Here is a 14,144-nt window from a genome sequence, read left to right as displayed (position 1 = left end):
ATTAGGTTGGAAAGTGGTGTAATTGCCCTTTAACGCGAACCCTAATTTCACCCCAACACCGTGTACTTGCTCATTATCAGTTCTGACAATCTCACTTGAACTCTTGTTCATAATTCTAGCACGATACTGACATAATCAAAGGAGCTATCAATTATAGTGTTTGCTCTCAAAGCAGCACTCATCATCAACTAAAACACAGTACCATCAGATCATATTTAGTTTAATATGTATTATACACAGTCAACTGTACATGTACACAAAGGAGCCTTACATGAAGGTGTTGGCAGGTGGCACAGTGAACACAAATAAAAACAGTACTGTCCTATTGGTCACATTAATAACATAAATGGCACTGAGGTGCATAGTGAGTGGCAGGTTAGAATGCCATTAATCTTAAGACAACACATTACAGTCTACATGGTATACAAAACCAGAACTATTTTAAAAGGCGCAATCCGTACATTTGAGGTTCATAAGTTCAAAGATGTCACCTGGAAGAGATGTTGTTTTTATTTTGTAGGACTGAGGGACTTTACAAGTGCAAAACAAAGAGTTACCAGGAAGTTATCCACCTTTGTTTTCAGATAAACAGTCATAAAGAGACAACAACCCTGCTGAAAAAAAAACAGCATAGACCAGCACAGACTGGTGACCAGCCGTTGTGTTTTCGCTGGTGACCAGCAGGGTTGGGGTCAATTCCAATTGTATTTCAAATTCAATTCTCAAATTCAAGCAGGAAGTAGAGAATTTACTTGGAATTGCAGCAATCTTCAAACAACTTCATTTTATTTAAATTATAATTTAGATAGTCTGAATTGGAATTGAACATGAACCATCCTTGGAATGGAATTGGATTGGATTTAGACTGTCGTAATATGAATTGAATTGGAATTGAAGAACAAAACCATCCTTGGAATGGAATTGGAATTGGAAAATAAAAACATCCCAATGAATGGAATTGGAATTTTAAAAATGGTCAAACTTGAATTGTATTATAATTGTGCAAATTCCATTTACTGGCGTTAATGAATTTAGCACACTGGGATATATGCAAATGTGGGCAAATATCTGCATATACCCCAGAGTGCCAGTTAGTGAACATTGGAATTACCACCCGTGAGTCACCGTGACTGTGTTAGCTAGTGACAGAAACATGGTTTAATTCTTATCAAACCAGTAGTTTCACCAAGTGAGTGCCTAAGTGAATATAGTGTCCTTAAAATGTTACCCTTCATGACAACACATTACATACTGTATCATAAGGCTATACCTCAACAGCCTAGTTTTACCCCAACACAGTGGTCTGAAACTCCTGGTTTGCAGGCCACAACAAGCATGTCACATTATGCTGGCTTGCAAAGTGATATGTAATTCCTATTGCAATCCAGACAGTCAAGATATTCAGCAATTGGAATTTGCAACCAGCATTTAGAATGACTGCCAAGGTAGGGAGAATTGGACAAAGGAGACTACCTAAACCAGAGATGGGCAACTTTGTTTGGGTTGGGGCCACAAAAAATCTGAACTCATCATGAGGGGCCCACAGTGGCTCGCGGGTCTGCGTAACCACATCCATACCCACATATGCAGTCAGAGCCGGCCCTAACATTTTAGTGTCGCCGCTGGACAGGAGAAAAAAAAACTGAAGTTAATTTCCCGATTTTCTTTTTTGCCACTCATATTTTTCCATTGGGCGTATAGAAGATTTTACAGGTAATTTCCTGCAAATCTTCACATTTTTCCATAGGGTGGAGAGAAATGTTTGCAGTTTTTAATATGATATCTGAGGGAGAGTGACTAACAAAATCATGTAATTCAACCATGATAACTAAGTTTAGATAGCTGGCTAGACTAATTTAGCAGTCTAAACATTTTTTGTTGACATGGGCTAATTGAGTGACTGTCAGTAACCACATTTCCATCCAGTTTTAATGTGGGTAAAGTCATACCTTATAAAAAAGGAATCACGTCAGCTGTGATGGAAACAGGTAGTTTCAGTACAATTTTATAAATGCTGACAGATAATTTGTTCATTCGACATGGTGGGATCTTTTTGTGTTGGTAAAATTAATTATGCAAGAAATTGTGGTGGAATCGCCTTTATGCGCAAATATCGATATGATAACCATCATATCGAAGTAAACTTGGAGTCATGAGATGATATGGTGTGTAGTCCTCCCACTATGACTCGGGAAACCATGCAGTTTATTAGGCTACAGATCAAAAAGGTTATGATGAACTTCACAGGGTGGTGAAAGTGCACGGTGATATTGATGCACCTTTACAATAAATATTGAGGGTATTATTCAGGTGTCATGATGATTGATGCTTGACTGCCATTTGACCCAAAAATATATTCTCGCTCTTATTCATAATAATCTCATCATGTAGACCACCGCACAGCCTACCTGCACTGTATCTGCAAGCTTTTGGCTAGAGCACACGTGCCAAGGCCAGGGTAGGCAGATTTTCCATTTAATGCAATAGTTTTTGTGACAAAACTATCGGTAGAGTTGAAAATGCGATGGAAACACATTGAACTTTAGATTTTTATTCGGTACATGAAAACGTAAGCAAAAAAGTAGATTTTGTGTGTGCACTACATCCACATCACCCACTGCCTTTTATCCACAACAACACTTCTGGGAAAATTAGCATATTTCCTTTGGATGGAAACCTAGCTAGTGATTGACATAAGAAAAAACTGCTCAAGCACAACCAAATTTAGAAATTGCACCTTGTGTATTGTACTATTCTAACTCTCAACAGTAAATTGAGACCGAAACCCGCCCCCCCCAAAAAAAAAATTCTTCTGTTTTTGGAAATTGATCTGCGAGCCACCAGTTGGAGCCACCAGTTACCCATCCCTGACCTAAACCATTTAAACTGGAACAATCATCTCAGTAAAGGGTGCAATAAGTCCAACTGCTAATGGATTGGATTAGTTTAGAAAAAGGTATGTTATTTAGCTTGGTACAGCATAAGATTACTCAATCAATCCATTTATCAGTCAACGTGCATGCAAAAACACAGATATTGACACCAACAATTCAAAAAAATATACCTGCAATAAAGCATGCTGGGAAATATGATAGGCGTGGTTTTGAGTGTCAATGTTATACTACAGAGTAGAAATGACACAATCACGCTCAACTCTGGTTATTAACACCAAGGGGTTATTTTACAACACTGAGTGTTAATTTAAGTCCTGCACTAAAAAACCTCTCATTAATTTTATGGAGAGTGGAATTCCACTCTACCTTTAGTATTTTTTGCATTACTTAGACAGACACATAGCATTAAGGGTGAGTCGGATTTGAACCCTGGTCTATGGTGGGGAAGCACACATTTGCTTGTTGCTGAGAGTGTTTCCCACATGACCTCGACTCTGGACGATCCTCTCATTTCTAACATGAATCTTGTTTCGAACAATTCAGTTAAAGGGATACGTGAGAATTTTGGCAATGAGGCCCTTTATCTACTTCCCCAGAGTCAGATGAACTTGTGGATACCATTTTTATGTCTCTGGGTATCTGCTAGCATGTTTTTCAATGATCACCAGTGTCCAAAACCCAGCAAAGGCTGGTCACCAGCGAAAAACACAACGAAGGCTTGTCACCAGCGAAAACACAACGAAGGCTTGTCACCAGCGAAAACACAATGAAAGCTGGTCACCAGTATAAACACAACAGAGGCTGGTCTGCCAGCGAAAACACAGCGAAGGCTGGTCATCAGCAAAAACACAATGAAGGTAGGTCACCAGTGAAAACACAACGAAGGCTGGTCTGCCGGCATAACCAGCTAGACCATGCTGGTCTTCCAGCATAACTAGCTAGACTTTGCTGGTCAGCCAGCAGAACCAGCTAGACTATACTGGTCAGACTGGTGTGTGTGTGTATTTCTGTGTGTGTCTGTGTGTGTGCATGTGGTGTGCATATGTAAAACAAAGCAGTCCATGGAAACTAACTACATTTCACTAACCAACTTATTTTGGTCACTGTCATGTTTTTTTCTCTACAACCACAATACAATTTTGACATAGCTGTAAAAGAACAATACATCTCCAAAATGGACTTTCTAAAGAGGCACAACGCATCAAGTTAGTGGAGCAACAAAGACATAAAGTACAGTGCGTTGTATCTTCATTGCAAGTTGCTGGTTCACAGCACCGGCATCAATCAGTCACATCCTTCCCCACCTTAACCAAACATGCTGGCTTGTTGTAGTCATAGCCTACAGGACACATTTTCAATTAAAACATTGTTATATCAAATGTAATTAAATTATCAAATTATAACCTGTGTGTGTGTGTGTGTGTGTGTGTGTGTGTGTGTGTGTGTGTGTGTGTTACCTGTTGATAGAAACTCCCTCTCCTCCCTCTCTCCAGACAGCTGAAGAGATTCTATTGCAAGAATATGATACCACCATAGTTATCAATCCACATTAAAACATTTATTTATTTATTTAACCTTTATTTAACTAGGCTCTCGAGTGGCTCAGCGGTCTAAGGCACTGCATCTCAGTGCTAGAGGCGTCACTACAGTTTGATTCCAGGCTGTCACCCTGGTTTGATTCCAGGCTGTATCGCAACCGGCCATGATTGGGAGTCCCGTAGGGCGGCGCACAATTGGCCCAGCGTCGTCCGGGTTAGGGTTTGGCCGGGGTAGGCCGTCATTGTAAATAAGGATTTGTTTTAACTGACTTGCCTAGTTAAATTAAAATTAAAACACACCCAAGAACGAGAAAGAAAATAAAAGGTGTGTGGCCATTACAAAATGGGGAAAATAAAATGATAATGTGGAAAGTGTCACCTCACAATATGTTCACAGTTTTGTGTGAAGCAAACATACAGATGTTCAGAATTTACTACGATAATACTGTCAGTGGTGGAAAACGTACCCTATTGTCATACTTGAGTAAAAGTAAAGATACCTTAATAGAAAATGACTCAAGTAAAAGTGAAAGTCACCCAGTAAAATTCTACTTGAGTAAAAGTCTAAAAGTATTAGTTTTAAAATATACTTAAGTATCAAAAGATAGCCAAAGGCCCACTCCAACACATAATTTACAAATGCAGCATTTGTGTTTGTGAGTCTGCCAAATCAGAGGCAGTAGGGATGAGCAGGGATGTTTTCTTGATAAGTGTGTGAATTGGACCATTTTCCTGTCCTGTTAAGCATTCAAAATGTAAAGAGTACTTATGGGTGTCAGGGAAAATGTCTGCAGTAAAAACTACATTTTTGTCTTTAGGAATGTAGTGAAGTAAAAGTAAAGTACAGATACCCCAAAAAAATTACTTGAGTAGTACTTTCAATTATTTTTACTTAAGTACTTTACACCACTGACTACTGTTAATGTAGAGTTTGCTAGTCTCCAGTGTACTGCTGTTCTCATTTGAGAGCTGCTGTTAAAGGGGGTGAGCTCAGTCCAGTCTAACACAGTTCAGTACATCCTCTGGACAGTGTCCACATCCCCCACCCTAATGTTACAGAACTTCTGGACTGATACACGATGAGGTAATAGAGAACTACAGACAGAGGGAGAAAGGAGCAGGGTAGACAGAGAGGGAGGGAAGACAGAAACAGATGTGGAGGGCAAAAGAGAGAAAAAGCGAGGGAGCGAGGGAAATAATAAGAAAGAAGGAGTGCGAGAGAGATAAAGATGGGAGACATGAGAAAGAGAGTAGAGGGATTGGTGAAAGAGCGTGAGAGACAGAGGAGAGAGAAGGGGAGTGTGTGTGTGTGTAAGAGTAAGTTGAAATAGAGAGGAGCAGGAGAGAGTAGCACCGTGTGAAACTAATTAGCTGACATTTTGGGAGTCTGAGAAGAGAATGTCAGATGTCAGGGGGATCGCCTCACTTAAACATACCGGCCAAAGACAGAGCCATTACACCCAAGGTGCATAAACCAGGGACGGATGGGTGAGCGAGGGGGGAATGTCAGGTGCAGCGACTGTTGTCATGTGTGTGCATATGTGTGTACCTGTGCAAGGTCTGTTGAAGATGTCCTGAGGGTCTGTAGCCTCTGCTGAGTTCACAAAACAACAGAGTTTCAGTAAGATACATTCTGAACCCACCCACCCACACACACACACACACACACACACACACACACACACACACACACACACACACACACACACACACGCACACACATACACACACACACCCCTACCTCTCTTTAGTCGTCTGCGGGCAAGTTTGATTTGGTCCTGTAGTATCTGGACCCAATCTCGAGGGCCTGGCAGCTTCTCTATTCTGTGAGCTGTGCAGTACTTCTCTGTAAACACTAGACACAGCATGGGAGATTTACAGAAGACCCAACAAAACAAATAGATATTACATCTCTCTCTCGCTCCATGCCCGATCTCTCTCCACTCCACTCTACTCTCACAGTGTGTTTCTTTCCTACCTTTAATGGCTCCCACAATGTTCTGGTCCAGTCCTTTCCTTTGGTCGTTCAGACCTCTCTTCCTCTTGCCGTTGGGCAGTGAGTTAGCTAGCGTGGTGTCGTCAAAGAAGGCGCACACCTGTGACAAAGATGGTGTGTCAATCAACATAAATAAAGTGAATAAAGCCAGTGATAAGGTTAATAAGACCCACCAACTTCCTGAAGAGCAGGCTTCCAGAGCGTGTGTAGTTGACCAGGATTGAGTCCAGCTGGGCCTTGGGAATAAACACCTCATAGTCCTCCGCTAGACGCACCTCACTCTGGGGGAGAGAGAGAGAGAAAGAGAGGCATATTCGTCCCACAACAGAGACAGACAGACTGATAGTACACTACCCCCCCCCCCCCCCCCCCCCCCACACACACACACACACACACAGTGCACCATACCTCTGAGGATTGAAGACCTTTGGGTTGTCTATAGTTAGGATTGTGTGTATCGTCACCAGGGATGGGCTTGTTCTGCATGGACAGGGTTTGTACTGAGAGCTCGGGTGAGGTGGAGGGTGAGGCAGGGGTGTGCACAGGTCTCTCCAGCTCTCTGCTCCCCCTCTCCCTCCTTCCCCCGGACTCCAGGGGTACACAGGCGGGGGATGAGGGGGGGAGAGGGGGAACAGCTGCCCTCTTGCTGGGTGCGCTCAGTGGAGCAACCTTGTGGACAGGACGTCTCTTGCGGGGTCTGCGACGCGGAGCTGTAGGGACAGGGCAAGGGGGGCAGGGAGGGGCCCTGTGCTCCTGCTTCTCCTGGGAACCTTTCTGTGTCTGCATTAGCCTCCTCATGGTGCGTAGCTCCTGTAGAATAGCCTGTAAGGTGCTCTTACAGTTACACATACAGCAGGGAGCCTCTACCACTGCAGGAGCCACATCTGCACGGGAACACACAGACACACATATACACATGTGTCATTACATGGGACAAACCTTTTGCCCAGGCAGCTCTGACACCCCATGCCTCTGTCTGACTGTTTAAATGACACAAGCTTCTCCACTGTCTGTCTGCCTTACCAGACAGGGACTGATAGAGGCCTCTTTATGATGTCACTGCTCTGTATAATGATGTGGCTGTCTGGTTCTGCAGAAATTGTCTGCTCTCTAGACCTCATAAAGAGACCCCCCCCCCCCCCCCCCATTACCATTAGTTTTGACTGTGCCTTTGGTGGTTGTGTTGAGCATCCTCTGGGTCTTGGAGCGTGTGCCGTATTGGCCAGACCCCTGGCCGTTGGGGACTAGATTGGGTATAGACATGGGACTGGGCTCTGTTTCCCCTGCTGAGCTCCAGACACTGATCTGGGGGTCTTCCAGGTCTGGTGGCAAAGCAGCCGGCTGCGCCCAGCTCAGGTGCTCCTCCTGGGGCTCCTGTTTGAGGCTGTTTCCCTCTGCTCCCACACGCTGGTACATCCGGCCGGCCTTGTCACTCAGCAAACGCATCATGCCTGTGATCTGTCTCTTAATCTCCACACCCTCATCACCCAACCAGGCTGGGGAGGAAAGAGAGGAGGTAGAAAGAGAGGATGTGTGTGTGTGTGTGTGTGTGTGTGTGTGTGTGTGTGTGTGTGTGTGTGTGTGTGTGTGTGTGTGTGTGTGTGTGTGTGTGTGTGTGTGTGTGTGTGTGTAATTTTCCTGACTAAAATAAAGAGCATGAATATCATACCTTCTGGCATGGCAGTATCTTTTGATGCTCCATTGACATGAATATTGACAGCATTGTCAAAACTCCTTGCGTCAAAATCTGTGAAAATAAAAATACCAGAGATCTGTAAAATCTAGGGTACAATCAGGGTAGTTTGGTGTACATCCAAAATAATGACATTAAAATAAATAAAATTATGTTTGTATGACTGATGATAATATACATATGAGGGTTGACATACAATGAATGTACAAAACATTAGGAACACCTTCCTAATATTGAGTTGCACCCCCTTTTCCCCCCAGAACAGCCTTAATTCGTCGGGGCATGGACTACAAGGTGTCGAAAGTGTTCCACAGGGATGCTGGCCCATGTTGACTCAAATGCTTCCCACAGTTGTCTCAAGTTGGCTGGATGTCCTTTGGGTGGTGGACCATTCTTGATACACACAGGAAACTGTTGACCATGAAAGACCCAGCTGCGTTGCAATTCTTGACACACTCAAACCAGTGTGCCTGGCACCTATACCCCTTTCAAAGACACTTCAATCTTTTGTCTTGCCCATTAACCCTCTGAATGGCACACATACAAAATCCATGTCTTAAATGTCTCAAGGATTAAACATCCTTCTTTAACCTGTCTCCTCCTCTTCATCTACACTGATTGAAGTGGATTTAACAAGTAACATCAATAAGGGATCATAGATTTCACCTGGATTCATCTGGTCAGTCTGTCATGGAAAGAGCAGGTGTTCCTAATGTTTTGTACACTCCGTATATGTATGAAAACATTGCATTCCTCTGTCTAGGCCCACATCATGCACTATGCTATGGTAATTCTGTGGGCTGTGATGTAAACCAATGATTCTCCACCCTCCTCCCATTCAGCCCAGATTCCACCACCTGTGGGTGGTATTGTATGACGAAATCTTTCTCACTAAAAACACTCTCTCAGTTGCAGCTCTCAGAAAGATTATTCTCGCTAGTTCACAAAAAAAGTGCCCTAAAGGCTAGCCAAATACAAGAGTAAAACACATAAAATAATATTCTAATCATATTCTGTACAAAATCACTGATCCACTGCCTAAATGCTCTCTGGATTTTCTTACTTCGTTGCGTTGGTTGAATTTCCTTTTTTTAATACTCACTCACCTAGCTATTTTTTGGAAACCATGACGAGTGAGTTATACATGCATAACAGGTACATACCTATGTACTGACGTAGCCATCTCTAGCCTATTGTTTACAGTGTAGCACTGACTTGCTCACAGCGCCAGACGTTCACAGACACAGAGACAGACACGCAGTCTCCTGTATCCCCTACCTTGCTCTTGCTCATGGACCAGTTTGAAGCTCTGAGATTTCCTTCTTCTTTTCCTCTCGCTAAACTCCATCTTTACAGGATCTGTGTGTTGTAGAGCTGAGGATGCCTCATCAGAAAGCGAAGCGCGCAGTGCATCGGCACACAGAAGATCACTGACCGTCTGCCCTAATAATGCTCCGTTTAAATTCGCCTTCAAGATCTTTTATAGTTCCATCAAACCTTCACTCTGTAAAAGCTCTTCAAATAATAACTGAGGAACTAATTATTGTATTTCATCACAGTCATCTTTTAAATGGGTTGTCCTCAGAGGGCTGTCCGTTTTTTGGCTATGTAAATAAATAAATGACTTAATACTTACAAATTCGTCACATCTATGCCTTTGCGCCACCTGATGGTCGCAACAATCCAGTTCTCTGCTATATTCTGGACTGGAGGGTCAACACTTAAGTGATAATGCCCGAGAAGCCGGCTTCGTCTCCGGCCTAACAACACCCGTGCCAATATATTCTCCAAACACCGGCTTCTCGGGCATTATCACTTAAATAACAATTGAAAAGATTAATAGAATTGAGAAATTAGAATAGCTACATCAATATATTATATTCTATATTCTGTTGGCAATAGAGTATTGTTCTGTCTTGTGATGTAAATTATTTTATAAGACTTGATTATTCAGTCTTAATAACACATTCTAAATTTCATATTATTATAATTGTATTTTTCAACACTGTTGGCCGTGGCTGCGGTTCCGGATTTTCTGGAACCCAATTTACAGTGGCTAATTATACATAGATTTCTGCAAATGTGTGATTCTTATGTAGCTGCTGCCCAGCTAGAAACAAGTACTTGGCCCAATCGTGGCCCCATTCTGGTGAGCCAGAACTGATTTAATCAGCCGAATCCGGGTGCCATATTGAATGACTGCCCAGAATCGGGTTGATTCTGTCTACCAGAACTTTTTTGTATTTTTTATTTAACTAGGCAAGTCAGTTAAGAACAAATTCGTATTTACAATGACGGCCAAACCCTAACCCTGAAGACACTGGGCCAATTGTGCGCTGCCGTATTGGACTCCCAATCAAGGCCGTTATGATACAGCCTGGAACCAGGGTCTGTAGTGACGCCTCTAGCACTGAGATGCAGTGCCTTAGACCACTGCGCCACTCTGGAGTCGGTATCTTGCCAGAATCCCACCAGAAGTGTACCGATGCAAAGTCATATTAACAAATTCATATTAATATTACCCATCTACCCCCCCAAAGTCGGCATGTTGTTGGTCCAGTTGACGACACCCAACGCTGACTCTCAGCCGATCATGCCTTTACCCAACCGAGTGTGGCCTGAGTCCTGGTGCTAGCTGGGTGCCCAAGTAGCTTCTTCAGTGCTCCCACTGCCTCTTCCCCCTTATTGACACGGAGGGGGAAACTTCATGTTGTACACTAAAGATATGGTCAACATGTTCGATATATGCATTCCATGGCTCAAGCGTGATTTTTTTTCATGTTGTAGCCTACACAAAATACATGATAGACATGTTCGTACAAACTTTGTTGTAACAGTATATTTAGGCAAGAATATCAAACACAAGCAAGACACATACAGGCAGTCAAAATAGCGATGATTTTGTATCCGATTTTATTTCGGTATTACTGGGCTATATTTAAGCAATAAGGCATATTTACCACAGCTAAGGGTTGTTCTTCCGTACGACGCAACATGGAGTACCTGGATACAGCCCTTAGCCGTGATATATAGGCCATATACCACTAACCCCCGAGGTGCCTTATTGCTTTTATAAACCGGTTGCCAACACAGTAAGGCAAGGAACTACACATCTAAATTGAAAATGTTGCTTTAATAAATCAATTCCGCCAGAAAAAGTAGTCCGGACAAAAGTCTCATTACTATGCAACAACCACAGGCTAGCTTAACAAGCTTACATTAAATGTAGGCAAAAACCGAGCATTAGCGCCACTTCTAAAGTGACCAACACATTCAAATGATGTATTCATGTTGATCTGAATGTTGCTATTTATTGTGTACAAATGAAAAAAATGGTCCCATGTTATCGTTTGTTGTTGTCTCCACGCTGCTGGAAATGGAAGCCGTTATTTTAGCTGGGGGAGCTGCTGCTGTGCTGTCTGAGAATAATGCTTCCAGATTTGGCCTCCAGTAATGTTGAAGAGAGGTTGCGAATCTGTGTCCTCTTGACAGAGTATTCCTCGCGCCTCTAGTCAAGCAACCGCACTGGGGTTGGGGCAACAAAAGAAAAACATGTGGGATGCATGGCAGCAAAGCCACTACACAACACTACACAACACATGTGCATTATAACGGTGACAAACGGTGCCCACAAACTGGTAGGGCCTACATAAAGCTGTCCCAACAGCAGAGTCCCAACACCTTCCTACTGCTAAACCTGGCTTTCAGCTGAGCCTTGTCTGGCCGCGAAACAATTAATTCAGCCTCATTTGCTGCCTTTAAAAAAAACATAGCTGATATGGCAGACTTGCTGAAACAAATGTGGTTTCTACTGACAATTGAGATGTACAAATTATGGTATAAGAGGACAAGTTGATGAGGCAACCCTTAATTTCGATTACGACATTCATGTATTTTCTACTGCCAATCCCACCACCACAGAAAGCACTGCGCTAGGCTGAAACGCCTGCATTTTTGAGCTGCCTTACTCAAGAAAGCAAGAGACCATGTTTGTATGCGGCTTAATGTTAAAAAAACGTTTTTTACATTGTTTGCAAACTGATATGACATGTATTAATGAAAAAATAACAAGCAAAACAGACAAGCCCCCCCCCAAATAAAACTTGAATTTGTTATTTAAGAAGAAAAAAAATACCAAAAAGTGTGGCGCTCAAAACAATGACGGGTCGCCATTGAGCATCCGACAGTTTCTGGATCATGGTGGTTCGGAGGCAGTGGTTTGTTTAAATCTGCGACGGGACTGCTATTTTGCAGGGGTGAGGGTGGTCACTCCCATCGGCTCGTCTTTTGTGTACCTGAAACATATAAGACAAAATAACGTGAACTAATAGTTAGGCCTACAAAACTACCGGTTATATTGTCAGGGTACATTAGAATGATTTAACTAGCTAACTAACGTTAACAGTTAACTTACATATGTATCAGTTCACTGGTAGGCAGCTTTGTCCCGCCCCTCTTTCCTCAACTTTTTAATTACGCAGACAGACACATTGTTGCTCGCTGTGAATTTGGTGTCCTTCTGTATACTCCATGCCAGACTAAGAGGGGTCGTTGACAAGTCGGTTCAAACCAGCTCCGAGTTCAGCGTAATGTAGCTGCTAATCCTATATTCTTCGCCATACATGTTTCTCACAAAACCATGAAAGTATCATAGAATGACGTTCGGTTCCGTCTTTGTTGTATTCCCAAACTCACAATGTATCCCATGTTCTGTGAAGCAGGCAAGTGCCCATTTAGTTTGTTTCGGTTTCTATCAAGTTGATATAAAGGCTTATTTTCTACATCGACATGTCGAACTGTTGTTGATGTTGCCATTTTATCGAGGTGACAAGCCTAAACAGTCATAGTCATGGTATACCGTCTCACACACAGCTAAATGCTGTTTTAGCCAATCAGCATTCAGTATCCAAATATGGGTGATCAATATTTATTTCTAGGCAATGTAGTTAACTATAGCCTAATCATATTTAGGAAGTAAATGTCATAGGAAAGTTAACTGCCCCGTGCTTCTCCACCCATGCATACTCTATTTCATTGAGACCACACATATACTAGGGCACTTGATCTCGCACGCCCAACGAGGAGAGGTAGGCTACTTACAGTAACTTGAGGCAGCGAATTCTGATTGTGTGAATACTTTGACAAAGATGTGCTTTTAATACAACAGGTAGGCTAACGCATACAAAGCAGAAAGACGAACATTTTCAAATAATCTACGGGACAACAATATATTTTAATCGCAAAATTGCCAGCATGAAAACTGCCAACCATGCCGCAATGATCTCTGTCGGGAACCGCAGGTACTACAGCCCTCTACTACCGTGGCCCTAAAGTAGGCAAACAACCTTTCAAAATAATAGGCTTCAAAATTTGGTAAAAGGCTTCAAAATATTTTAAAGGCCTACAAAGTTTGGTAAAATGCTAGAACATATTTCAGAGTCCTGCAAAATTTGGTAAAAGGCAGCAAAATATGTCGGCCTGCTCGTTTATTAAAATGCTGCATAATATTTCAAAGGCCTGCAAAATTTGGTAAAAGTCATGCGAAATATTTTAAAGGCCTGTGAAATGATTTAAATATTTCAAAGAAGCTAAATATTTCAAAGGCCTGCTAAATATTACAAAGTGCTGCGAAATATTTTAAAAACCTGCTAAATATTTCTAAGGCCTGCAAAATATTCCAAAGACCAGCAAAATATGTCAAAGGCCAGCAAAATATTGGTACATTTGGTAAAAGGCTGCAAAATCTTTGGACAGCAAAATATTTGGGGCTGTGAAGTTTGGTAAATGATCTGTTAAATATTTCAAAGACCTGCAAAATATTTCAAAGAAGCAAAATATTACAAAGCCTGCAAAATATTTAAAAGACCAAATAAACATTTCAAAGGAGTGAAATATATATATATATTTCAAATGCCAGCAAAATATTTCTAAGCCCTGAGAAATATTTAGGCGAGCAAAGTTTTGTAAAAAGCTGCAAAAAATTTCAAAGGTCTGCAAAATATCTCAAAGACCTGCACAATATT

At 42.1% G+C, this 14,144-nt stretch overlaps 1 protein-coding gene and 1 long non-coding RNA gene across 3 annotated transcripts; both read right to left on the bottom strand.

Moving 5' to 3' along the window:
- Nucleotides 1–204: 204 nt before the first annotated feature.
- On the bottom strand, nucleotides 205–9,861 carry bend7 (BEN domain containing 7). Of its 2 annotated transcripts, none has more exons than XM_071343459.1 (10): nucleotides 9,400–9,861; nucleotides 8,098–8,175; nucleotides 7,580–7,924; nucleotides 6,837–7,312; nucleotides 6,602–6,709; nucleotides 6,411–6,528; nucleotides 6,174–6,287; nucleotides 5,982–6,023; nucleotides 4,352–4,402; nucleotides 205–4,233 (listed from the first exon to the last, which is right to left on the bottom strand). In XM_071343459.1, the coding sequence occupies exons 1-10, from the start codon at nucleotides 9,467–9,469 to the stop codon at nucleotides 4,175–4,177; spliced, it is 1,461 nt and encodes a 486-aa protein (XP_071199560.1). In that variant the 5' UTR covers nucleotides 9,470–9,861; the 3' UTR covers nucleotides 205–4,174. The 2 variants fall into 2 exon arrangements, with proteins under 2 accessions (XP_071199560.1, XP_071199559.1); XM_071343458.1 differs by having other exon boundaries at nucleotides 5,982–6,026; nucleotides 9,400–9,860.
- A 1,150-nt stretch (nucleotides 9,862–11,011) lies between these two features.
- Nucleotides 11,012–12,956, bottom strand: LOC139539989 (uncharacterized). The gene is made up of 3 exons (XR_011668047.1): nucleotides 12,536–12,956; nucleotides 12,257–12,416; nucleotides 11,012–11,646 (listed from the first exon to the last, which is right to left on the bottom strand). It is a non-coding gene; the product is annotated as an uncharacterized lncRNA (long non-coding RNA).
- Nucleotides 12,957–14,144: the final 1,188 nt, after the last annotated feature.

This window comes from Salvelinus alpinus, chromosome 15, assembly GCF_045679555.1.
Source record: "Salvelinus alpinus chromosome 15, SLU_Salpinus.1, whole genome shotgun sequence".
NCBI lineage: Eukaryota > Metazoa > Chordata > Actinopteri > Salmoniformes > Salmonidae > Salvelinus > Salvelinus alpinus.
This window is presented reverse-complemented; position numbering and strand designations above follow the sequence as displayed.

Coding starts and splice junctions, on each gene's coding strand:
- bend7 (XM_071343458.1), bottom strand. CDS start 9,469: ATGGAGTTTAGCGAGAGGAAAAGAAGAAGGAAATCTCAGAGCTTCAAA. Junction 7,925..8,097: donor AGATACTGCCATGCCAGAAG/GTATGATATTCA, acceptor TTTCCTCCCCAG/CCTGGTTGGGTGATGAGGGT. Junction 4,234..4,351: donor GAGGGAGTTTCTATCAACAG/GTAACACACACA, acceptor TGTGTCCTGTAG/GCTATGACTACAACAAGCCA.